The sequence below is a fragment of the Podarcis pityusensis genome (assembly GCF_964106645.2).
Source record: "Podarcis pityusensis genome assembly, chromosome: 1".
Taxonomy (NCBI): Eukaryota; Metazoa; Chordata; class Lepidosauria; order Squamata; family Lacertidae; genus Podarcis; species Podarcis pityusensis.
The window spans coordinates 74,207,091-74,233,323 of record NC_138028.1 but is presented as its reverse complement, the minus strand read 5'-3'; the positions used below and the strand labels follow the sequence as shown (position 1 = coordinate 74,233,323).

At 46.6% G+C, this 26,233-nt stretch overlaps 1 protein-coding gene and 1 long non-coding RNA gene across 2 annotated transcripts in view; both read left to right on the top strand.

The window, feature by feature from the left end:
* Positions 1 to 11,985: 11,985 nt before the first annotated feature.
* The window catches only part of LOC308474141, a 129,765-nt gene continuing 115,517 nt past the window's right edge, over positions 11,986 to 26,233 (top strand). Inside the window, exons 1-2 of the long non-coding RNA XR_013984525.1 lie at positions 11,986 to 12,023; positions 12,144 to 12,176. This is a non-coding gene — a long non-coding RNA (uncharacterized lncRNA). The remainder of the gene's footprint in view (positions 12,024 to 12,143; positions 12,177 to 26,233) is intronic.
* The window catches only part of SLC67A1 (solute carrier family 67 member 1), a 79,783-nt gene continuing 67,045 nt past the window's right edge, over positions 13,496 to 26,233 (top strand). The window contains exons 1-4 of the mRNA XM_080999342.1: positions 13,496 to 13,623; positions 19,522 to 19,740; positions 20,991 to 21,088; positions 22,259 to 22,404. Of these exons, the coding sequence (XP_080855468.1) occupies positions 19,558 to 19,740; positions 20,991 to 21,088; positions 22,259 to 22,404 (427 nt within the window). The 5' untranslated portion in view covers positions 13,496 to 13,623; positions 19,522 to 19,557. The remainder of the gene's footprint in view (positions 13,624 to 19,521; positions 19,741 to 20,990; positions 21,089 to 22,258; positions 22,405 to 26,233) is intronic.

Below are 26,233 nucleotides of genomic sequence, written 5' to 3'. Positions count from 1 at the left end.
TCAAGGGAGGGAAGGCAGGGAGGCAGTGAGGAGATGCTGGTGGCAGCATGGCCTTGAGCTGAGTGGTTAAGACTGCACTTAAGAAGCTTGTAATGCCGCACTCCTGGGATTAATGTGTGTGTGATCAGACAGACCGGCAGGCCTCCTTCTCCCATACATACATCCAGTCGTTTCTCCTTGCTGGCACTATTGTTTCTGCTCTCAACATCACATATGCACACTAGTACCAATGCTTGTGGTAACAGTTCAATTTAAAAACAAAACGAGAGAACTGGGCTGAAGTAAAAAACCATTTTACTTCAGCAGGAGTGTGGAGAGGGGGGCAAGGAAGGAAGTAGTTGGGGGCAAATAAGGCAGGAAAGTGTGACCACGCAGCCTTTCGCAATGGCTCCAACCACCGCTCCAACCAAATGAGACAATTGCACTAGTCAGCTCACCCCATACACTTTAGCTGATCTCCTTTTAAAGCCATCGAAGCACATGGCTGTCACCACATCTGGTGCCAGGAAACTCCAGCCATTAATTACGTGCAGTGTGACAACGTTCTTGCTTTCCTCTGTCTGGAATCTGCTGCCGGTCAGTTTTATCAAGTTGTAGTATTTTATCGGGTTGTAGTATTTCCAGCACTGTGGTAGCTGTTTTGAGATGGGGCAGGGAGAGCCGGGGTTTTTTGTTTGTTTGTTTGTTTTTGTTATTGAATCATTAATTGCTTTTCAGTAACTAGAAAAATGGTGCACAAATTCTATTTTATTTTATTTTTAAAAGAAAAAGTAAGAACTTTGTTCCATGAGTGTATAGGGGCATATTCAGTCCCTTTCATCATGATCCCTAGCATATAATCTGCCTTTTTTCACAGCTGTTGCATGCTAATTTAAGTTTTATTTGAATTATTCACCATGATCCTAAAATCATATTCCTGGTTAGTCACCATCAGTTTAGACCCTTTTGGTGTATATTTAAATATATGTGCATCACTTTACCCTTATGTTGAACCTTGTTTGTCCATTCATCTGGATTAGAGAGAACCCTTTATAGCTGTTTGCAGTGTAATGGGCTTTTCACCATCCTTAATAATTTGGTGTCATTCCAACACCTGGCCACTGATCACTGATCAGATCACTGATGAGCAAATAAACAGCATTGCCCCCAATACAGATACTTGAGGAACTCTGCTTTTACTTCCCACCACTGCAAGGCTTTTCCATTACCTCCTACTCTCTGCCTTCTTACTAAGCCATAAGACGAACAATCCTCTTATCATGAATGCTAAGGTTGCTCAGGAACCTTTGGTAAAGGACTTTGTCAAAAGGTTTTTACACATCTAAATACACAAATAAACCTGATGATCAACATCCACATACTTGTTTAATAGTTACTAGAATTGTTAGGGCTATTTGCTAAAGAATAGTACGAGGAATCTCCAGTTTTTGCTGCAATGAGATCTTAAATTAGTAGTATAATATTCTACCTAATCTAGTTCACTATGGAGAGAAGACCAGTCACTATTACAAGTGCTTGCTGCCAACACAGTGTCAAGCATTATCTAAAAAAACCAAAACCCTCTTTCTTCCTAATCAAACCTGCTGAACTCAACTCTACCTTGCTCTCTCCCTTTGCTGTTCTGCCGAGTCACTCTGTGATTGTGATTCCCTCAGTTTATGCCTTCCACCTGTGTCACTGAATTATTCCTGTCTGATTCTCTAACTCCCATCAGCTTCAGCCAGAATGGCCAATAGCCAGGGATGATGGCCGTTATGTTCCAGCAACAACTGGAGGCTCAAAGGGTCCCCACCCCTGCTTTTTCCTCTTAATTTACACTTACACTAGGGGTAGGTGTTGCTGGGAGTTGTAATCCAAAACATCTGGAGGGCACCAGATTGGCTAAGGCTGACCTAGATCTCTTGATTCAGTATGTGCTGCTGGAACACATCTGGAGCAAGGCCGGTGCCTATGCGGCTTTCATCAATGAAAATGCAATGCAACAATCACAAAGCCACATATTATGAGCAATATAGGTTAAGAAAACAATGCAATCTGAAATGGCAATCAAGCCAGCTGTTTTTTAAACAGCAGCAGAAATTACACAGTCAAGGCCTTTTAAAATGAAAACATTTACAAAGGATTGTCTGAGAGAGAATAATGAGGGAGCAGCTGGATTTCCACAGAAGGGCTTCCCAAGTTGCCAAAGTGGTAAAATAAGCTTGACCCTGTGCCCATTTCTATAAGCCAGAATGCATTCTTTACATAAAACCCCAAGATGCCCTTGGCTTGGGATATATCCCATACTACTTAATGGATGGTTAGTAGTGGACAATTGCTGTATGCTAGTTCTGTGTTCATCGGCTTCAGGTCAATGCAATGCACAACTTGGTGGTGTTGGAATCCCAGAACAATCACAGCAGAGTCTCGTGTCACAAGAATGTAGTTGTTTTTGATAACCCTCTAGAAGCCAAACAATTCCCAAATGGAAACCAGTCCATTCCTCTCATCCCTAGCCTTATGCTAAGCAGGCTGCTGATCCACAGAATCATAGAATTGTAGTTGTAAAATGAAACTGATTTGTAAAAATGTTACATTGGGGGGGGAATACGAAAGAGAGACATTGCACACACTTTTGTAAATCAAGAAAATCTTTAATAAAAAAGAGGAAAAAAAGAATTGTAGTTGTAAGGGACCCCAAGGGTCATCTAGTCAATCCCCCTTCAGTGCAAGAATCCTTTCCACAGCTGTCCCTGGGTGGCCTCAACCACCAACCCTCTGGAGGACTTCCGGGGAAGATGGCGCCGGGTCAAGTCTCAACTGAGTCTCTGCTGCGTGAGTAGGAGCTCTAATGATCAAATTACCCTGATAAAAAGGCTCAAACTATGAAAATATCTGCCAACTTTAATCAGTAAAAGACCCTGGGAGCTGTCGGGTGAACTTTTAAACCTCCCCCCACTTTCAAAGCTACTTAAAACAACTTTGAACCACCTCCACTGAAAAGACCATAAAGCTGTGGGCTGGATAAAATAGCCCTATTTATCTCCAAGTACAAAGATGGTACTTATAAGACAATGTTGCACCAACCCTCTGGTTAACAGTTATGCCTTTGGCTTATAGGCAAGATGGTTCCTGCTTTAGTGGTTCTGTCAGTCCTACAAGCCTCCTACTTTTGGGAGTCTTCATTGGTCCCACACTCTATCCCAAATTTCCTTTTCCTTGCCAGTTCTCCTTAAAAAACAAACAAACAAACAAACAAACCCTGAAAATTTTCAGCATTTTTTCCTTCATTCAGGTAGCAAGTTCTGGCTCACTGCTCTGTGCTGCATTCAATATATCCTCTTACTGCACACAAATCAGTTGTATGGCTTGAAATGCTTTGCTCCAGAAGTGATCTATTGGTCTCCCCTTCCACAATTATAAATTAGAAGCTATAACACCTATTGTTCGGAGGGCTGCAAATCTTAAGTGTGTGCTTGCCCATAGTTTTCAGAACATTTTTATTGTACACAGCAAACCCCTGGCCACATGGTCCCATGTCTGCATTTTCAGAAGCATAGGGTAAGCAGGGTCAGGCTAAGTAAAAATAAAAGGCAGACAAGGAAGGTGGGCAGCACCCTGGAGAGCTCCAACTGGACTCCAGACAGGGCAGGCTTGAATGTTGCTCCAATAAGTGGAAAACTCAGACTGAGGGCTCGTCCACACTTACCTTTGCTCTGCTTTTCTAGGCACAGGTCTGCGTTTTAAAGCTCAGTCGGTAGAACATGAGACCCTTAATCTCAGGCCCTTAACATGAGGCCCTTAATCTCAGGGTTGTGGGTTTGAGCCCCATGTTGGGCGAAAGATTCGTGCATTGCAGAGGGTCGGACTAGATGACTCTTGTGGTCCCTTCCAATGCTACAAATCTGTGATTCTGTCAAGAGAATTGGAGAGGTAGCCCAGCGACTGGCCCCAAATACTGGCCCCCAAGTACAGCCTCAATATGGCCTGTACTCTTGGAGATATTTTTTCTACCCTCCTTAGGAAAGCTAGTTGCCCAGTAAAAGTGGGGTCCAGTATAAATAGCACCTTTAGGTTATACAGTATATATATTTTCCCCTTTAAAATGTCTTTGCATTCTGTGAAAGCCACATTTAGGTGATCAATATTGTGTCTGCTTCTTGAGGCTGTCTCTATTTGCACACAGGGTGAAATGTAATAATAATAATAATAATAATAATAATAGTAATAATAGTAATAATAATAATGTGTTTTCTGCATTTGACATTATCTCCATGTAGAGCCAGAAGTTCGTAAGTGAGAATTTAATTTTCAGATTGGAGTGGGGGTGAAATTCAGAGTTATTTCGGGGAAGCTAAATTATCAAAAGGAGGGATACGGGTGGTGCTGTGGTCTAAACCACAGAGCCTAGGGCTTGCCAATCAGAAGGTTGGCGGTTTGAATCCCTGTGACGGGGTGAGCTCCCATTGTTTGGTCCCTGCTGCTGCCCATCTAGCAGTTTGAAAGCACGTCAAAGTGCAAGTAGATAAATACCGTAGGTACTGCTCCATTGGGAAGGTAAATGGCATTTCCGTGTGTTGCTCTGGTTTCACCAGAAGCGGCTTAGTCATACTGGCCACAGGACCCAGAAAAATTGTCTGAGGACAAACGCCAGCTCCCTCGGCCTATAGAGCAAGATGAGCGTGCAACCCCAGAGTCGTCCGTGACTGGACTTAACTGTCGGGGTACCTTTACCTTTAAATTATCAAACGTTCTGGGGTGGAGACTGACTTGGAATAAAAACAGAGGGGACAGAACCCTCTGCCCCACCCCCACCCCGTCTTTCCATAACCATACTTTTGGCAGTGGCAGTGGAACTCCTCCTTGTTTCCATTCTCCCACAACTTACAACGCTCCCTTGGAACAACACCAAATCACTACATGCCATGTTATTTCAAAGGCATTGTGGATTGCAGAGACAGCCCCTGCTGGCAGCCGCCCCTCTGCCCTGTACAATGCTCCCAGAATTATACTATGTAAGATGTGGCCTAATTTTGTGGTTGGGGGGAATACCAGCCATCAGAAAGGCCTGTGGAAAGGAGTTCCACTCCCGCAAGCAAAGTGTTTAGGGAAAGCAGGAGGAAGAGTCTGCTACCCCTGCCTGTCTTATTATGGAACATGAGTTGAATGAGGAGGAAAGGAGTACAGCTCTGGCTTGTTTTTCAGAGCAGGCTTGAGGGTGTCATCTGCTGGAGAACTGGGGTAACTGATGGATTCTCCTTGCTGCGGCGAGTGAGGTGATAATGAGGCTTTCAAGAGTTACTCTTGTTTGTGGCAGATTAGCATGGAGGAAGTCACAGAAGGAGGAAAATAAACAAAGGCTCAATGTTTCTGTCCTATTTCGTGCTATCAGTTTAAATTATAATGCCTCCTTGCGAGATTCTTTGCATTTCTAATCAAAAGCTTAAAGGATGCCTTTCGGGAAGCTGAATATTTTTTGGTGGAAGCTCTAATGTGGTCTTGAACCTAAGCACTGTTGAGCTTACAGTGGTACCTCGGGTTAAGAACTTAATTCATTCCGGAGGTCCATTCTTAACCTGAAACTGTTCTTAACCTGAAGCACCACTTTAGCTAATGGGGCCTCCCGCTGCCGCCGTGCCGCTGCTGCGTGATTTCTGTTCTCGTCCTGAAGCAAAGTTCTTAACCCGAGGTACTATTTCTGGGTTAGCGGAGTCTGTAACCTGAAGCATATGTAACCCGAGGTACGACTGTACTGCCAGTCCCAGGCGACGATGCATAGGAGTGCAGTCCACATGGTCGACTGATCTGGGATACGACCCCATGTTTCCCTAGCCAAATTCCAACATTATGCCCCCTTTTACCAGCTTACAAGTCTATCACTGTCCACTGATAATCTTAATAAATAGGGTTTTATCCTACATACCAGCACTCTTTGTGTGTGTGTGTCAATAGATCAACACAGCTGCATGCATTTGTTGGACTCATGAGGGCTGTCACGATGAGCTCCTGCACTTCAAGATTTGCTACTACATCACAAAGCACTGTTGTACCTCATAAAATTTCCATTTTCCAAAATCGGTGAATATTTTCACCATCCCTCCAATCTCAGAAATATCCCCCAAAGTGTCCCCTTGAAATGTGTGTGTGGGATTTAGGGGGCATTATTACTTCACTAATGCAAATACACATATATTGTACCAGTTTAAATGTGGAATAATTGGTTTTTTGGTGTGTCATTATTATTATTATTATTATTATTATTATTATTATTATTATTTTGCTATGAGTACATGGTTTAAGTAGCCAGTGTATATTTTGTTATATGACTAACTGCAACAGAAGACAATTTGGTGTAGCTTTATTAGATATATAAAAATCGGGGCTGGTGGTAGGTTGGGATGGGGAAGAAATTTGATTCACTTCTCATTTAAAGATTAACCCACTTCAGTCACACTGTCCGCAACATTACACATATCCAAACATAGTCCTCCTTCCAGATTCATGTAGTGGAGTTTTGAAAGGCAGCTCGTCAGCCAAGTAATGTTTACAAAAATGCAGACACCAGAACAAATTGTGCATAAAAATGTACCTATAAGCAAAAATAATGTACAAAGATGCATTCTATTCAGGGAAATTGCTTTCCAAAAATGTGTATATTAGGCAAAATTGCATAGAAAATTTGGCATATTATAAGAAATTCATATTAAAATACTGATGGAGTCTCATGAGGACTTTGTAAATAAAAAAAAATCACAAACTGGTGTGGAAAATTGGAGGACTAAGCTTAAGACTGGAAAAATGAGAGGTAGGCAAAGTTTCTCATGTCACAATACTTTAAAGTGTTGAAAAATTATATGTTGCTTTTGAAATCCCTTCTTTCCATACAAGAGAGAGAGAGAGAGAGAGAGAGAGAGCTCCTTCTGGTCTCCTCTGGTCATTCTGTGACACACTTTCCTCCTTTTAATCTTGCTGAAGAAAAAAACCTCGCTCATGTTAAATTTCAAATGATTTGCATGCAGAATTTTCTGAGTTCCAGAATTAGCCATATCTAGAGCTAATATACACCAAGACTGAATCTATGAATGAATAATTAGAAGCACCATCTTACGTATACTCATAAGTAAGCACCACTGAGTTCAATGAAACTCTCAGGTATATATGTTCTGCTTCCTAAGTTTATTGTTCTAAATGCCATGACAAAACTGCAGCACCAGTATCAACAAAACAATACAGAATAAACATCCACAACACAAGGAAATACCCTTAATGAAAGAGAGAGACATACCAGAGACACCAACAAGCTTAAATCTCTCAGGTATGTGTGCATAAGGCATTGCAAATCACCTTTGTGCCCCCCCCCCCATAGTCTCCTAAATGAGACGCACCTGATGCCATCAGTGACATCTTTTCCCTGCTGGGTTGAGATTTTCCATCCTTGTGATCCCCTTCCAACTCTACAATTCTATGATTTTATGCTTCAATCTTTGTGCAGAGATTTCAAGAGAAATGTACTTAGCTAACAGTAGCCCCTGGCTCTAAGTGACTATTTGTGGTTCTTTGGTGCCCTCTAATGTTCAAAAAGCCATGAAAATCAACATTCAGTACTAACTGCCAGTGTGAAAAGCAAAACACACACAGAGACATAATTTTATCTGTATTCCGCCTTTCCACAGTTCAAGGCTGCTTACAGCATGAAAAAAAACCCCATAACTAAAGCATAAAAGTAGTCGTAAACAATAAATAAAACATTTTTTAAAAACACACAATGGAACAGTACAATTTCCACATAAATCACAGCAAGCTCTAAAATAAAGGTACAAAAAAAAACCCCAACGGCAACAACAGCAAAAAAGAAAACCCACAACAAAATTCCATAAACCCCAGCCTGAGAGTCTGTTCAGCAGCCTCACCTTTTGTAGCTGGAGTCAGTCAGGGCCCTGCCCTCCCAAGCCAGGTGAAAAAGGCCTGCAAGTCAGGGAACAGGCCCTCCCCAGCATAGGGGGTCAACAGCCTCCAGATTCTCAGGAGGCTCCACTACTTTTTAAAGTTGTGTAGAAGTACAAGTTCTTCCTGGTGCTGCTGCTGCTTCAGCACTTTGAAGGGGAAAAAACCACTCTTGGAGAAATTCTCCCTCTAAGGAGCCCTCCCAATATACTTGTCAAAAAAAGACATTCATTCTGCAGAGAAATCCTTTCGTGGGTTGGATAGGACTTGTCAGTATCAATGTGTTGCTTGATAATCTTTTTGTGTGTGTGTGTGTATTTTGCATTCAAGAGGATATGTGACTTCTTCATTTGGGGGAATGGAGAATGAGATTCTAATGTGACAGGCTGGCATAAGTCAGGGCAGCATATAATAGACAATTTCCTCCTCAAAGCATGACCCCAAAGACTTGTTCCTGTCATGTTGTGTTCAGATTTCAGTGTGACACAATGCAAAATGTGAAAGGTACACACACATACAGCTCCTTTGAAATGAGCAGGCACCGTGCAAGAGCAAAGCAGTGCTCTTAAGACAGCTCCCATTCATTTCAATGGGGAGGGGAGGGTTGCACAGGCAAACTTCCTGATGGATCGGGTCCTTTAAGTACACAATCCCAACTTCAATCCTAAATATACTTCATTGGAAATAAATTCTGTTGAAATGATTGGGGCCCTCCCCCTCCAAATAACTCTGATTAGGACATAAATCACGCTATATCTACATCTGCAGATTAAATCCTTCTATAAAACCACTTAATCCTTCATTTAGAAATATAAATACTGAATTCAAACTCTGGCGGCTCATTTCTGGAATCGTTGCAATGCTGGGAATGCAAAAGCTGGCTATCATTTCATTAACATCCAAGACGTTAGGAAGATACTGGAACGAAGCAGGGTTCTTGAAAGCCTCTTGTGGTTTGTCAGAGGAACGCTGTCAATTTTCTCAGTGCACGCTACATTTTGGAAACAGCAAAAGAGTTTTGAGAGAGGGTTGCAGGAGGGCTTGAGCCTCCTCGGGGCTACAGGATGGGATGCACCCAGGACAGTGAAGTCCTCCTATCCTCCCAGATGTCCATTGTCTCTACTTGGACAGGAAGGCTTGACTGCAATGGCTATGAGTTCTCCTTTGGTAGCAACAGCATCTGCTGTGTCTGGTATCTGACCTCTGACTCTCATTCAATGCTATATTTGTAAGGACTGAGCGGATCCAGTCTGTGATCCAGACCAGGATTCCGGAATGCTCTGGCCTAAGCAAGCTTAGTCCACCCCAGGACTTTTGGGAGTTCTGGAAGCAAGAACTCCAGTCTGTATGTAACCCAGCAAGGGTTGTGCTCTGTAGTAATGCTCTTTGTTTAGCAAATGGAGTCTGCATCTAAGTTCTGTGTCCCAGGCCTCTGAACTTAACAGTGCTTCTGTGTATTGGCAGGATGCCTCCATAATTGCAACCTGCCACCACAAGTCTTTCTAGCCCTTGATTCCCTGGCTTTGTATTTAAATAACAACAATTAGGCATTTATAAATGAATACACTTGCTTGAGCGACTTTCTACCTCTTACCATGCTGCTCTCTTGATAAGACCTCAGATGTCTCCTCAAGTCCAACACCAAATTGACAATTTCTACACAACTCAGCTCCAATCAGTTTGAATAACCTGATAAATCTAGGTGCTTAGACCCAGAGTGTCCCTTCCATGAATGGAAGGTCTCCTCTTGCAAAATAATAATAATAATAATAATAATAATAATAATAATAATAAATTTTATTTGTATCCTGCCCTCCCTGGCCAAGGCTGGGCTCAGAGTGGCTAACATCATAAAAACAACACAATATGCATAAAAACAGACATCAAATAATTAAAATACATCTTAAAATTAATTCAGATAAGTTAAAATCTGGGCAGGTGGCAATTATCAGGTTGGAACTGAGAGTGGTTAATACTTGCCAGGACCAACTGTTTCCACTGATCATACAAGGACCTGTGAGCGGGTTGGGGGCCTCCTTTGGGCTTGTTTTATACAAAGGAAAGTAAGTAAAACTGCATCCTGCCCAAAGGCCTGGCGGAACAGCTCCATCTTGCAGGCCCTGCAGAAAGATGTCAAGTCCTGCAGGGCCCTAGTTTCTTGTGGGAGAGTGTTCCACCAGGCCGGGGCCATGGTCGAAAAGGCCCTGGCTCTAGTCGAGGCCAGTCTAATTTCCCTGGGGCCCAGGATCTTCAAGGTGTTGTTAGCATACCGTAAGGTCCTCTGTAGGGTTTACTAGAAGAGGCAGTCCAGTAGGTACGAGGGTCCTAGGCCGTATAGGGCTTTAAAGGTTAAAACCAGCACCTTTAACCTGATCCTGTACTCCACCAGGAGCCAGTGCAGCTGGTATAGCACTAGGTGAATGTGATCCCCTGGTGGGGACCCCATAAGGAGTCTCGTTGTGGCATTCTGCAGTCGCTGGAGTTTCTGGGGCAGTTTCAAGGGCAGTTTCAATGGACTGAGATGGAGTAGAATCTCCTGCTGGGGACAAAGGGGAGGCAATTTTCACTGATTTCTTCTTCCCCCTGCACACCTCCTCTCACGCTGTCCCCCAACCACTCAGAGTAGCTTTTCAGGGGGCTGCAGGGGGAAGGAGGAATTGCCATCCCCACAAATAAACCAACCCCCACTCCACCCCTACCTTCAGCTTGACTGTTTTTATGACTTCCTATAGGCACTGACAGTGCAATCCAATAAACACTTATTTGGAAGTAGAGTATGTTCCACTTAATTCATTTGGATTTACTTACTTCTAAGTAATGTTCGTAGGACTACACTGTAACTGCAACTCTGGCCTAGGTGTCCTTTTGCTGTAGGCATAGGAAACCTGTGGTCTTCCAGATGATGTTGGACTACAGTTACCATCATCCTTGACTATTGTCATTGCTTGCTGGGGCTGATGGACTTGTAGTCCATTCAGAAAGCCACAGGTTCCCAGCTTCTGTTTTGCTGAGAATCATTGCACATTTCATGAGCTGAATGGATTTAAAGAACGTTTTATTTTAGCATGAATTTTTATTTTGAAATTAAGTGTAAAACATAGCCAGCAAGAAGAACACACCAACAATATAAGATCACTAATTAAGTGTAAAAGAAAGCTCACTAATTACAGTTGTTATCTCTTGTGGGATGATTAGAGTAAAACAGTCTATAGAGGAATTACTGAGAGTTTGGATGTATAAGTTATGCAGCCAAATCAAAGTCAGGAAAATGTGCATCTATATTTGTTTTATGTGATCTGAATGTGATCAGACACTTGAAAGGTTTATTTTATAATATTCTAGTATGTCGTTTTGTTATTAAACTTTCTGCTCTCTCAGGTTCAGTGGCGTAGCGTGGGTTCTCAGCACCCGGGGCAAGGCAAGTAATTTGCGCCCCCTAACCCGGGGCAAGGCAAGTAATTTGCGCCCCCTAACCCGTGGATTTTAGCACTCGAGTCTCTTCCGCACCCCCTCCAGATGTTGCGCCAGGTGCAGCAGGCCCCCCTGCACCCCCCACGCTACGCCACTGCTCCCACCACAAGTCTTCAGGACAGCCATCCGAAGGCTGGCGCGGGGAGAAGGTCTCTCCGCCCGACCGCCAGGCTTCGGAGCAGCCTTCCGAAGGCTGGTGCGGGGAGAAGGTCTCTCCGCCCCACCGCCAGGCTTCGGAGCAGCCTTCCGAAGGCTGGTGCGGGGAGAAGGTCTCTCCGCCCGACCGCCAGGCTTCGGAGCAGCCTTCCGAAGGCTGGCGCGGGGAGAAGGTCTCTCCGCCCCACCGCCAGGCTTTGGAGCATCCTTCCGAAGGCTGGCGTGGGGAGAAGGTCTCTCCGCCCCACCGCCAGGCTTCGGAGCAGCCATCCGAAGGCTGGCGCGGGGAGAAGGTCTCTCCGCCCCACTGCCAGGCTTCGGAGGAGCCTTCCGAAGGCTGGCGGTGGGGCAGAGAAACCTCCTCCCGCCGCCAGGCTTCGGAGCAGCCTTCCGAAGCCTGGCGGTGGGGCGGAGAGCCCTCCTCCCGCCCCCAGCCTTCGGAGCAGCCTTCCGAAGCCTGGCGGCGGGAGGAGGTCTCTCCGCCCCACCGCCAGGCTTCGGAGCAGCCTTCCGAAGGCTGGCGCGGGGAGAAGGTCTCTCCACCTCACCGCCAGGCTTCGGAGCAGCCTTCCGAAGGCTGGCACGGGGAGGAGGTCTCTCCGCCCCACCGCCAGCCTTCGGAGGAGGTCCGAGGACAGTGGGGTTCCTGCTTCCTCCAGGAGGGCCGGCCAAACGCGCCCCCCCCAAATGTTGTGCCCGGTGCGGCCGGCACCCCTGGCACCCCCCACGCTACGCCACTGCTCAGGTTGTATATAGCCTAAAACTTAGGATCTGGTATACAGTAGATATCTAAGTTGCTGAAATGTATTGTAGCCAATTGCCTAGAGTGGAGCTGAAAGGAACAGCATGTGCAGTTTGAATTTCACCAGAGAAAGGCAGAACAATTTTTAATTTGGGGAGCTGGCAGGCAGAAAAGAACAAATAGTGGGGTTTTCTTTTTCTTTGGGAACAGAACTACTTGTCTTCCTGCCAGCTTGCCTGCTACCTGTTTCAACTTGAACATTTGTGAACAGACATTGCAAAACATGTCCCCATTACAAATCTCTAGAGCTTTCTCCTCCAAAAGATGCTGTTTTACATTGTTTCAATTGGCCTGCTATAAGTATCATACTTTTGTTGCCTATTTCTTTTGTAATTCGCATTAATGTCGTTCACTCCTTTGGGGGCCTTTGTGCTACAAGGGATGTAGAAATAAAACAGACCATAGCAAAAGAAAGGTGATCCTGTGAATCTGCCTTGGATCTGTTCACCACCTGGGAAGTGGAGGAGACTGCAAGGAATGGGAGGAGAGGGATGGAACTCCTCGATTTTAAATTTGCAATAATCATATTAATTTTTCACTCTGTATGGTCTTGGACACAACTCTGTCATCTAGGTGAAACAGCAGAGAGACTGAAGTACTGCCTTGGTAGTGTGCAAACATGGCTTGTATTTGGCACTTTTTGATCAAATTAATGCTGCAGTTGCAAAGGAAGAATTGCTGACTGCAAGCAACTGTGCCTTGAAATTCCAATATGGAAAAAGCACAGTTCCCCCTCAATGGATCTGCTAGTGTGAAGGAAGAGATATTTGGATCCCATGAAGCAATGGAGGAACAGTTCTGTGTGTTTACTGCACAACAGAATGGCTTTCTGGGCAGTCACAGAGTCACCAATGTCCCACCTCTCTTTCACTGTTAACCTTGGAACAGCAGAGCAGCAAGCTACCCTCAGAGAACAAGCACACCAATGGTGAGAGGAGGATGCCAATGTTCTGTGATCAGAGGACAGTCTCTAATTTGCAAAAAGTCTTATTGCCCTTGTGGCAGACATTGTATCACCCTGGCATAGTGTAGAATATACTGTAGGCTCTTTTGATAGCAAAGGAGTAGCTGTTGCATCATTGCTGGAGCCTTTCATAGCTTTACTGCTCTGCTCCCTGTTGATAATTTTTACACAGTCCCTATTAGGTATAAACCAGGAAGTCAGGCTTTCTTTCTTCACTTGTGTAACTTGGTAGTAAATGAAAGCTGAGAAGGGCTGTTTGTGCTCAGTTGAACTGAATGTTGCAGTAGAGTTGACCTGTTGTTAGTCTGTAAGTATTTTTATTTTATTCAATAACAAATATGGTCATCAACTAGAGTATTGTTTTCATTCACTCATTTTGTAATTCATTTTGCACAAGTTGTATTGCTAGAAATGTTATTAGGTGCCATTGGGGCTAGAGCAACTAGAGTTCACCACCAAGTCTGTTTTTGCCTTGCAGGCTACATCTTTTGAAGGAAGAAAGGAAACAATATCTAGAATGTGATCTGATATGCACTGAAAATCACTCTGCATTTATTTTCCAAACCATCATAGAAACATAGGAAGAATAGGGGCTTGTGGTGGCGGCAAACTCATATTCAAAAGTGAGTTTCAAAAAGTACTTGGCTGCTGTTGAGGCCAAGTTATGGTCTGGGCAAGTTCACCCACAATGCTTCACCCTGAGGAAGGATCCCATTTTGTTGGCAGTGGGTGGGCGAGACAAGGGCTGAGATAGTTGGTGGGAAGGGGATAGAGGGAAAGGGGATGGAGGAGGAGGAGGTTGTATAAAGTATGTGAAACTAAGTCAGAGTTAGGACAGCAGTCAGGGAGAGAAACAGGTTAAGAAGTGAATAACCCAGAAGTGAATCAGCACAAAAAGTATAGCGAGAGAGCAGGAGGGTCAGAAAGAGTTCGGAGTCAAAAGAAAGCTTGTTTAAATAAAGTTATTTGTTTTATGATACTCCTGCTTGACTCTTAGGGTTCATCCACACTTTGCCCTATGCTTTCCAGGCATGGATCTGAGAAGTTTTCTGTTTGTTGCTGTTATTAAGGACTCTAGAATCAACTTGTTGTTTTGGGGTGATCAGAGACAGAATTGTTTGTGGGACAAGAGATCAGCATTTGTGTGAGCAACTGTTGCGAGAAGCAGATTTAACACTGCATCGCTGCCTGGAGATAGGCAGGGCAGCAGAACTTTCTGAAGCAAGAATTAAACCATTAGCAGGCACAGAAGAGACACAGGTGCAGGACACTGGGGTATGCAACCTAGTGAAGGGGCACCCAGGATACAATGCCTGTGTTGTGGGAAACAACATGTAAAGAGTAATAAATAAATAAACAAACCTAGCATATGTGGACAGCAGTGGTACAGTGGGGGTGGGGACTGGGGAAGGACTTGGTCCCGGGTGCAATTTTTTTAGGGGGTGTCACCAGGTGCCTTCACAACAAGCTCCTTCATCGGAGTCTGGCTCTGGCACATGAAGGAGCTGTGTCTGGCTGTGGCGCTCATGCCTGGCTGCAGCTCTGTTCCTTGGTCAGGTCTGACCCGTAGGTGGAGAGCAAGAGAGAGGCAATGCCGCTGCCCACCCTCCTCAGCTGAGGTGCGCTTTGTGCCCAGCCATGGCAGCTCCACCCCCAGGTCGAGTCTGTCCCAGGGGCAGAGAGAGGACAGTGGGTGGTAACACTGCTGCCCACACTTCTGGCTGTGGGGCTTGCACCTGGCCACAGCTATGCTCCCGGGTCAAGTTTGACCCGGGGGCGGAGAGCAGGAGGAGAGTTGCTGGCAGCTTCTCTACCCCTCTCCTCACCTGGACTGTCCTGCATGGAGGGCGGCCTCTGTATCCTGTCCTCCTCAAGTGGCGTGGGCATATGCTGGGCCACTGGTGCAAAGCACATTGCAAGCCAAACCATTTTCAAAGCCTGTGCAGGAGGGTGAAGAAACCTCCGAGACAGTGAAAACAGTGCAGGAAGACAGTGATGAGTCTGAACGCTGTCAGGATATCCTAAGATTGACTTTGGGATCAGCATATCCAGATGTTTACATCGTGGGAAATACTGGGGGAGGGGACTAATACCTACCGTACTACACTTTTCTTATATGCTGTTGAACAAAAAAATGGTTTGCTCTCTGCTGGATTGTGAAGCAAGCTGCAATGCGCTGCCAATGACAATGGTTAATGAAAAGACAGACATTGAACCATGTCACCAGAGTATCCTGAAATCTGTGGGCAAGTGCAGAGTTAAGATTTGCAGCAATAAGTTTTATTGCTTAGAATTTGTTATTGTGAATGGAGAGACCATCGATGGGGAGCAAAGCAGTGCAAGCCATGCAACTCATTCAGGTACAACATCAGAACAGAGTATATGTGCCACGGACCAGTGAAGAGAGCCAACCAGCTGCCTGGACAATGGTGAATATATTGCAGATGTTTGGTGGTGTTTTTCAGGGAGCGGGACATCTAGCAGGGAAGTTGAATGCGGATCCATTGAGAACTCCCCAAAGAAGTGTACCAATAGCACTGGCAGAACTGCGGAAGCAGGAACTGGCCCGCCTACAAGCTAAAGGCATGGTTGCCACAGTAAATTATAGTACAGCATGGCTCAGCAGTCTAATTATTTTCTGCAAACCCTCAGGAAGGCTGCATATTTGTATTGATCCTAAACCTTTGAACAGAGCACTAAAATACAGCCATTACTCACTAGCATCCATTGATGATGTAGGAAGTGACCTACCCCGAGCCAAGGTTTCCTCTGTGTTTGAAGTAAAATAATGGATTCTGGCATACAGAACTCAGCTCAGAGTCAAGCTGTCTTGCCTCTTTTGCAACTCCTTTTGGCAGGTATATTTGGCTGTGGATGCTGTGGGCCCTGCCTGTGAAGTATTTCAGCATGGACTGAATCAAAAAGTAGAGAATGTTCCAGGCCTCAAAATCATTGCTTATGACATACTAATTGTGGGAGGACATGATACTGGAAAGGAAACAGCAAGAGATTGTGACAAAAAATTTAGCCTGTTTTTGGAGAGGTGCAGAGAAAGAAATACAAAACCCAAATAAAGTCAGGTTACAACTAAAGGAAGTGACATACATTGGCCACCTGTTGACAGCAGAGGGTCCAAAAGTGGACCCAGTAAAAGTAAGAGCAATCCAGGTGTTACCAAGACTTAAGGATGCAAAGATTTTTGGGAATGGCAAACTACCTGGCTAGCAGATTAGTGTGAGCCACTCTGATAGCTAACGCACAAAGAGGTAGAATGGGAATGGTCAGAAAGTCATTTGAGAAGATAAAGGACGCCATAGCCAGGAGTCCTGTATGAAGGTATTACAATCCAGGGGAGCAGTTAGGGTTACACAATGTGATGCATCTGAGACAGGGCCAAGAGCTGTGCTGCTACAGAAACAGCAGCCAGTTGCATTTGCCAGTAGAGCACTATCAGAAACTGAAAGAGGATATGCACAGATTGAAAAAAAAAAAAAGAACTGTTGGCTGTAGTGTTTGGCATGAAATGCTTCCATCAACTTACATTTGGCCAGAGAGTACATGCACAATTGGACCATAAGCCACTGGAAACCATCATGCAAGGGCCATTGTAGAGTGTCCCAAACAGGCTTCATCACATGTTGTGAACCACCCTGAGATCTACGGATGAAGGGTGGAATAGAAAGATTATCTCATCATGGTAAACTACTGCTACAACAACTTGGGGGGGGGGGGGAGATCCATTGCCAGATATTATATTTGAGACAATTATAAAGAAACTAAAGTGCCATTTTGCCCACTATGGAATAGCAGATATTATATGCTCTGACAACGGACCACAGTTTCAGAACATTCCAAAAGCAGTGGGAATTTGATCATCAGACATCCCCAGAGCAATAGAACAGCTCAATCAGCTGTCAGAATGGCTCAGAGAATTTTGATCAAAGCCAAAAAAGCAAGGATTGGTGCATATCTAGATATCCTGGACCACCAAAACACATCTTCATAAGGTTTGGATGGGAGTCCAGCACAGGGAATGATGGCTTGAAGGACAAATGCCTTGTTACCAATGGGTGTGGTTTACTACAGCCAGAGAGCTTCAACAGATGAGCTGAGCTGATTGCAGAACAGAAATTAAGAGAGGCATACTACTGTGACAAGTTAACGAAAGACCTACTCAAACTACATGTGAGCGAGCAAATTTGGATACAGCCAGTGGAGTGACACAATAAGGAGTGGAAGAAAACTGAGGTCCAAAGTCAACTGGACACACACTTGTTTGAGATGGTAACTCAAGAGGACCAAGTTTTGAGAAGGAATCAAAGGCAATTGCGGCGCAGCAACCAACCTGTACACTCAGACTAGCAGGACAGACAGAAGAGAGGCGACTTCAGGAGCCAAAAGATGCCAGTACAGTTGTTGGCCCACTGCCTGTAGAGAATACCCACCTCCTCTTGCACAAGTAAATGAGACACAACCCAGCTCACATACATTTCAACCCTACTTGGATACCACATTTTTTGGTTACCACCTAGAAAGAATTATAACTCCTGAAGCAAAACAGATAATTCCATTGCCTAAAAGACTATGTCCAAATTCAAGGGGGCATATGGGCTTTTGAAACTATATAGTTAACTGTAATAATTGTTCACTTAAAGTTATGAAAGGAAAGATGTATCAGTTATACGTGGAACTAAGTAAGAGGGAGAGGAAAGCAGTCGGGGAGAGAAACTTAGTGACACAGAGGGAAGGTGCAGGTAAAAGGAACAGCTGCCCAGAAGTGACTCAGGAGAAAAAGGACAGAGAGAAATCAGGAGGGTCAGAGCAGTGGCGTAGCGTGGGTTGTCAGCACCCGGGGCAAGGCAAGTAATTTGCGCCCCCTAACCCGTGGATTTTAGCACTCGAGTCTCTTCCGTGCCCCCCCAGATGTTGCGCCCGGTGTGGCCGGCCCCCCCTGCACCCCCCACGCTACGCCACTGGGTCAGAGAGAGTTAGGGTTTATCCACAACTATGTTTTGCTCTGCTCTTTCCAGGCACAGGTCTATGCTTAAAGCTCCATGTCCAAGCGTTGTTGTTTTCTAGCCCAGAACTTTCCCCGCAGAAACCATTTTTAAATGGACATTATTATTATTATGGACGGAACAACTAATGAAGCAACTTGAATAGGAATGAAGTCAGGCCCTGTGACCAACATATACACTCCATCTCTGTACTAAAGTACCTTCCAGCCAATTGACTTTGAAGCTTCCTGAGCCATTTTAAGTTTCTTATCCATTCTGAGCTGCAAAGTGTTTTAGCATCAAGTCCAGAGCTAGCAATCCAGTGCAGTGGGCAGGCAGGTCCAAGCATCCTTTATCTCCACCAGAGCCACAACAGCGGCAGATAGAAAGGAGGAAACAAGGAGGGGGGAAGGAAAACAAAACAATAGAAAATAAAAGATAAATAGAGGGGTGCCTAGCAGCTCTCTCTTCTGGACATCTCTTTTTATCTCCACACCACGGATGTTCCTTTTAGCAAAGCAGTCTACTTATCGATGGGTACCAAGGTCAATCACTTCAGCAGAAAGTCAATTTGACCCACAAGCAGGTTTTTGTTTTGTTTTTTGTGTTTCTCGGAGCTTGCTCAGAGTCTGAACGTTACACTGCTGCCATCTGTTTTAGTCCATCATGGTTGCTCTGGGACTTGCAGAAACCAGTGATTCCTTGGGCTTGGCAGAGCCAGATTAACAAACCCCACAGAATGCAGAGGGACTTACTTCTTTGCACAGAATTACACTGTCGTTTCAATTGTAGTTCTTTCTTCTTCTTTTTTTACTAAAGCAGACCCTGTCAAAGAGGCCAGCTTGACAGCTACCTATCCTGAACGTCATAACAGGCTAGTGAAAGAATGTGACAGTCGTTCCAGACGACTGGCTTATTCGCACACAAAACTGGTTGTTACCCCACACTTCCTAGTGCAATTGTCCCGTCACTTTCCTAACTACAAAAAGTCTGATAAGTGTCAGAAAACTGCACTGGAAAGTGCTAGATCACAGCCACTAGCTGGCAATGTTGCGTCACCTCTGTGCTGCAAACCTATCAGCAGGAATGCTCACCGACTTGACTGTCACCCTCCACCTCCACTGAAAAGCATGACCTTTGTACCTTCTCTGTTAATGAGCTTGTGTTCCTTCCCAGCTGAAAGGTCATTCTCTTTTGTATTCCTCCAGACTAAGGTGTGTGCCTGACAGTTTACCCAGTGCAGCATGAACCTAGGAATCCCTTCAGAGAGAGAGCAACAACAGAGACGGAAATTGAGAGATGAGCCCTTGGAGAAGGATGACAACAGCAGAATAAATATGACCTCAAAGCAAAGGCTGATTCAGCTCACTTATCTGATTACAGTTGTGGACCTGGCCTGCATGTTCATGCAGTTTGGCATTGTCCCAGTGAGTATATGGAGTATAGATTTTTACTAGCTCCACCCATTACTTTCTTTTCTAAAGGAAAAATGCTCTAGCAACTTCCTGATCTAACACCAGCTCCCTGATGCAGTATAAGCAAGTGTAAGTGAACGTGATTAAAATCCCCACATCTGTGTGTGTCCTTGTCTCTCAGCCTAGCCTACCTCACAAGGTTGTTGTGAAGGTAAAAGGGATTGGGGAGAGAACCATGTGACCACCTTAAACACATTGGAGAAAAGGCAGGACATACATATATCAAATGCTTAACTTCAGAATCTACCATAGAAGAGGATTTGTGCAGGAAGAGTGTTTAGTTTGATGATGGTTCCTTGATCTACTGTCAGTTGATCTACTGTCATAAACTTTGCATTCCAAGGCATGAGAGAGATATTCTAAAATACGTTAGAGTAGACCTGTCGAAATCAATGTACCTACTCAATTCATTTCAGCAGATTTATTCTTTAGTGTAGCTTAATTGGATAGCACTCATTTATTTATTTTTAATGTTGCCTGAGTGGTGCAACTTCCGCACTGTGTTATATAACCAGCAGTACCCTCTAAACGTGTGTGAGAATGCTAAGTAGCTAATGGGAACTGGTGATCAAGTAAAGCACTGATGCTTTTCACTAATTACTTGTAATGAACACCTAAGCTAAGCCCTTAGCAGATTCTGCTTGTGGTATCTGCATATCATACAGCCTTGGTCGTCTACTGGATCAGGAGCCAATCTAAATGAAGTTGCACCAGAAGTACCACCAGAGAAGAGAAAGGAGGCCATCTATAGTATAGGCATATATTCATTGTGGGCCATGTATTGGTGCAGGCAGGTTGTGATTAAAACTGCCCACCCCCAAAGAGTCTCACAAATACTGCTCCCAGGTGTCCTGTACTGTTTTAGTGCTCTTTGGAGGACAAACTCGTAGGACAACATAATTGCTTGACTCAGCAAAGCTGATGTGAGACTGAAGACATGATGTGGTTCTGTGCCACAGGGGGCAATTCTGTTAGGTGACAGCATGTTTTGAACCAGTGAAGGAGGCCAAAGGAGGTCCTCTGCTTTGGGGCTTAAGAGGACATTATTTTGGCTTGAAGGGTGACCTTACAAGTCCTGCTCATGCGAATTTAAGAGATTGCACCATGGCCTCACCAACATTTTATGATTTAGTATTCGTTTCCATGTCATTCAGAAATACAGTATAACCTACACCTTTCTCTTTGATTTCACCCCCTTTCAGTATCTGGCAACCAGCCTGGGTATGGATGCTGTTGAATTTGGCTACTTGCAAACAGTCTTTGGTGTTCTTCAGCTTCTGGGAGGTCCCATTTTTGGGAGGTAAATATAACAACCATTCTTGGGAACCCTGTGGAATGTCAGAATTGTTTGGAGTTAATAACACCATTTTATTTTTAGCTCAGGGAAATAATTTAAATAGCCATCTGGATTTCCCATACTGGCAGCAGGGGAATGAAAGGCTCTTTTACTACTGTATTGTATACTAACCAACTCTATATTCCCCCCCCTTTTTTAATGTTCTGATTGCCACTGGATATTAGCCAATGCAGGAACTGTTAATAAGCTGTATGCACACAAGTAGCTGTTAATGATAGAAAAGGGAGGGAGGAAGCTGCACAACAAGGCCAGCATTCATTTCCATTTCTTTTGTATTTTTAATTGGATGTTGAATGTGGGTAGGTAAGAAGTCATAGATTTGAATGCTGACAAGATGATTGCAAACCTTGTCTTTCAAAATACATCAATCCGTGGACAAGGATGATATCTGTGATGTCGGATTAACAGGATTCTCATTTGGAGGCTGGATAGCTCAGCTGGTTAGAGTGTGGTGCTGATAACACCAAGGTTGCAGGTTCGATCTCTGTATGGGGCAGCTGCATATTCCTGCACTGCGGGGGGGGGGGGGGGGCTAGATGCCTATGGAACTGATAGCTTACCTTGAGTGGATGCTAACTGGCAGAGCTTTTCCTGGGAAGTGAGCAATAAGGGTGACCTCCCCAGTGCCTTGGTGGTCCCTTGTGCTGGCCCCAGTGGCCCCAGCCAGCAGCCCCACTTCCTGGCTGGACCTGCTGACTTCTGCCTATCGAAAGAGGCTCCACTAGCAGTGCTGCCACTAAAGCATCAGCAAAAGGGGGAAATGGAACCTGGGTTGGGGAGAGGTTTCTCCTGCCTCTACAGCAGAACATCCCCCCGCCAAGGAAACCAGGAGGGAGGAGGAGGGGGCACTGCTGCCACCATTGCCATGAAGAGGAGGCAAGGCAGCAGATGTGGGAGCGAGGGAGAGTTGAAGGCACTGGAGGATCCACACAGTGTGACTTGGCCCAGCCCCACCCAGGCACTCCTCATCAGCCCTGTTGAACAGCCAACCTTCCCTAGGATCTGTATTTATCTTAAAAGGCTGGAATAACTTCTACAGTTTAGTGGAGTTTTGCTTTTATTGCTGCACACCCTGTTCTGTTTCTGAAGATGCCGCATCTCTTTCTGTGCCAGGTTTGCTGACCAGTTTGGAGCCAAGACTGCCTTGGCCATCTCATACGTGGCTGGATCTCTGTTCTTCTTGCTCCTGTCTGTATCCACCAGTGTCCCTCTGCTCTTTCTGTCCAGGGTCCCCTCCGTCTTCATGCATGGACTACCAGGTGATGTTATTAGATGATGCAAACGTTAGCATGGGTCAACTCAAGGGCTTTGGCTCCCAGAGTCAAACTAAGAAACAGCTGCTCGTGCAGATGTGGACGATGTGGGTTAAGGTCCTGTCGATACTGGGAGCAATCTGGAGTTGATCTCCCAAGGCAGGGGATGAGAGGAAGTTTTTCGCCTCTCGGGCAGGTTGGCATACATCTGTGGTAAGAAGCCATTTTACGAAATGGCCACGGACCAATCTTCTTGCAGCACCTCCCTCATGAACTAAAGCACCCTGTTATGTACTGAGTTGAATAGGATCCAAACTGTAGCAGTCTGATTGGTCCTAGAACAATAGGATCCAAAAGGCAGCAGTCTGATTGGTCCTAGAACAATAGGATTCAGAATGCAGCAGTCTGATTGGTCCTAGAACAATGCAGCAGTATGATTGGTTGGCAGGAACCACCCAATCCTGCTCCAGATAGAAGTGAATCCACAACCTGATTGGCTTACAGTAGAATTCCAGAATTAGCCAATCATGTGCAGCCCATTGTGTAAATAATGTATATAAAGCAGATACTGTGAGGGGACATTTATTCATTCCTCCTCACCACTATGAGCTGAATAAAGAGCATGAAATCACTTTGCGACTCTGAGTATATTTCACTGGCGACGAAGGTGGGATCCCGCTGAGCTGACTGCCACACACAGCACCGCAGCACCGCCAACTGCCGCACCGCTGCCTCGCACCGTGTATCCAGGCTTCAGCTCCGGGGCACAAGGAACTCAGAATGGCAGCCAACAGCAGCTTCTCGCCATTCAACCCAGCATCTGGAGACTGGGAAGCGTACGCCTCCCGTTTCACCTTCCTCCTAGAAGCCAAAGGGGTCACCGACGAAGAAGACGCCAAGAAGAGGGCGATATTCTTCAGCGTCTGCGGAGAGGAGACGTTTGAAATCGCCCGGGCTCTCCTTGCGCCTGAAGACGTCGCTACTGTTCCATACAAAACAATAATGGAACAGCTGAAGGGGCACTTTTCGCCGCAGCCCTCAGTGGTGGCTCGTCGAAATGCCTTCTACGCAAAGCGGCAAGCCCCTGGGGAAACCATAACTGGGTTTGTGACCTCTCTCCGCCAAGCCGCCCGGTTCTGCAACTTCTCAGAGCTGGAGAACATGCTTCGTGACCGCCTCGTCGGTGGCCTGAAGGATGAGAAGCTGCAACGGCGCCTCTACGCTAAGAAGGACCTAACGTTCCAGGTCGCTCTGGAGGAGGCCCTGGCAACAGAAGCTGCCGAGAGGTCGACCCAAGAGGCACGGCCGAGCCTGCCATCCCAACCGAGGGTCCACCATGAAGACCTCACCGACGACTCAGGATCCGACAGGGAGGAGGTGCACCGAGTACAGCAGCGCACTCAAGCAGCGCACAGACCACAGCTGCCTCGACGAGAAGGAGGGAACTGCGCAAGCTGCGGGGAGAGTCACGAGAGGAGGACCTGCCGTTTCCGCAACGCAGAGTGCAGGCAGTGCAGAAAAGCGGGACACATCGCCCGGGTGTGTCGGGCTCGGCCCACCCGACACCAGGCATCAGATGACCAATCCAAGAGCCCCAGGTCCCGGGGCCCAACGCACCAAGGCAACTCGACGGAGCTCACGGACTTCCAGGTATACCAGTTGCCCCACCCCAACGTAGAGAAAATTTATGTAGAGGTACAGATAGAGGGGGCCCCATGCCGCATGGAGCTTGACACGGGTTCAACTCTATCCATAATCTCGGCAAGGACCTTAAGGAAACTGTGTCCCACTGGGGGTCCCAAACTCAGGCCGGCCCCATTCACCCTCCGGGACTTCCAGAAACATAAGGTCCCCACAATGGGGGTGGGGACCTTCAGGGTGCAATACCGAGGGCGGACGCGGCAACTGGACTTGCTTGTGGTCAAGGGCCCCTACATTAGCTTACTGGGATTGGCATGGTTTGGACCACTGGGGCTAGCTGTCACCGGGGTGAACCACACTAGCTTACAAGTGGACGTGGACGCCATATGCAAGGAATTTCCAGGGGTTTTCGATGGGAAATTGGGACAGTATACGGGCCCCCCCATTGCGCTACAGCTTGACCCCGCAGTACGACCGGTCAGGCTCAAGGCCCGCCGGGTCCCGTTCGCCTTGAAACCCCGTATAGACGAGGAATTGGACCGACTCGTAGAGCAAGGAGTGCTGGAGCCGGTGCCTAATGCTCCCTGGGAAACCCCAATCGTCACACCCGTCAAGCCTAATGGTTCGGTCCGCATCTGCGCAGACTACAAATGTACCATAAACAAGGCCCTCACGGCCCACGCATACCCAGTGCCAGTGGTCAGCCATGTCCTTGCCACCCTGGCTGGGTCGAAAATTTTTGGCAAGCTGGACTTGGCCCAAGCATATCAACAGCTGCCAGTAGATGAGGCCACAGCAGAGGCACAGACGATTGTGACGCACAGAGGAGCGTTCAGGGTAAAGCGGCTGCAATTCGGTGTCAGCGTGGCACCAGGCATATTCCAGAATATAATGGACTCTCTCCTTAAAGGGATTCCTGGCGTCACCCCCTTCTTCGATGATGTGTTGATTGCCGGCCCCACACCAGAGGAGTTTGAGGACCGCCTCCGCACCGTTCTGCACCGTTTCCAGATGGCGGGTCTCAAGGTGAAGCGGGAAAAATGTCTACTAGGAGTGCCTCAGGTGGACTTTCTGGGATTTATGGTGGACGCAGAAGGGGTCCACCCGACTGGGGACAAGGTACGGGCCATTTGTGATGCCCCAGCGCCCAAGAGCAAGACTGAACTTCAGGCCTTCTTGGGACTATTGAACTTTTACCATTCCTTCCTTCCCCACAAGGCGGCGGTAGCGGAGCCCCTACACAGACTCCTGGACAAGCGGGCCCCTTGGGTGTGGGGCCAGCGCCAGGAGGCCGCATTCCAGGCAGTCAAGGACTTGCTTGTCTCAAACTCGGTCTTGGCACACTTCGACGAGAGGCTGCCGGTGGTGCTAGCATGCGACGCCTCACCCTATGGCATTGGAGCTGTCCTGGGGCACCAACTCCCGGATGGAAGAGAGGTACCGGTGGCGTACTTTTCCCAGACACTCAACACAACCGAGCGGAACTACTCGCAAATCGACAAGGAGGGTCTGGCAATCGTAAAGGGAGTAAAAAAATTCCATGATTTCTTGTACGGGCGGCCCTTCACCGTGGTGACTGACCACAAGCCGTTGCTTGGCTTGTTTGCCCCCGAAAAGCAGACCCCCCAAGTGCTGTCTCCTCGCGTCCTCAGGTGGTCAATTTTCCTTGCCAGCTACCAGTATGCACTGATTCACCGACCTGGGAAGGCGATGGGCCATGCGGACGCCCTCAGCAGGCTACCACTACCGGAAACAGGCCCTGACCCAGCACCTGCACAAGAGGTTATGAGCCTGGAGCTGCTTCCCGACCGCCCCATTCAGGCACAAGAAGTTGCACACCATTCCAAGAAAGATAGGGTCATCTCCCGGGTCCTGGACTGGGTGTGGAGGGGATGGCCCAGCAGCAGCCCCGGGCCAGAATTCGCCGGCTACACAACCCGCAAACATGAACTGTCGGCCCACAAGGGGTGCCTGTTATGGGGAAGCAGAGTCGTTGTTCCCCAGCCCCTCTGCAAAAGGGTCCTCACAGCCCTACACGAGACACATCCAGGGGTAGTAAGAATGAAGGCCCTTGCCAGGAGTTATGTGTGGTGGCCGGGGATCGATGGAGAGATAGAGGCCTGGGTCAAACACTGCCAGGCCTGCCAAGAATCCCGCCCAGATCCCCCAAGGGCCCCAGTCCAGTCCTGGGAGT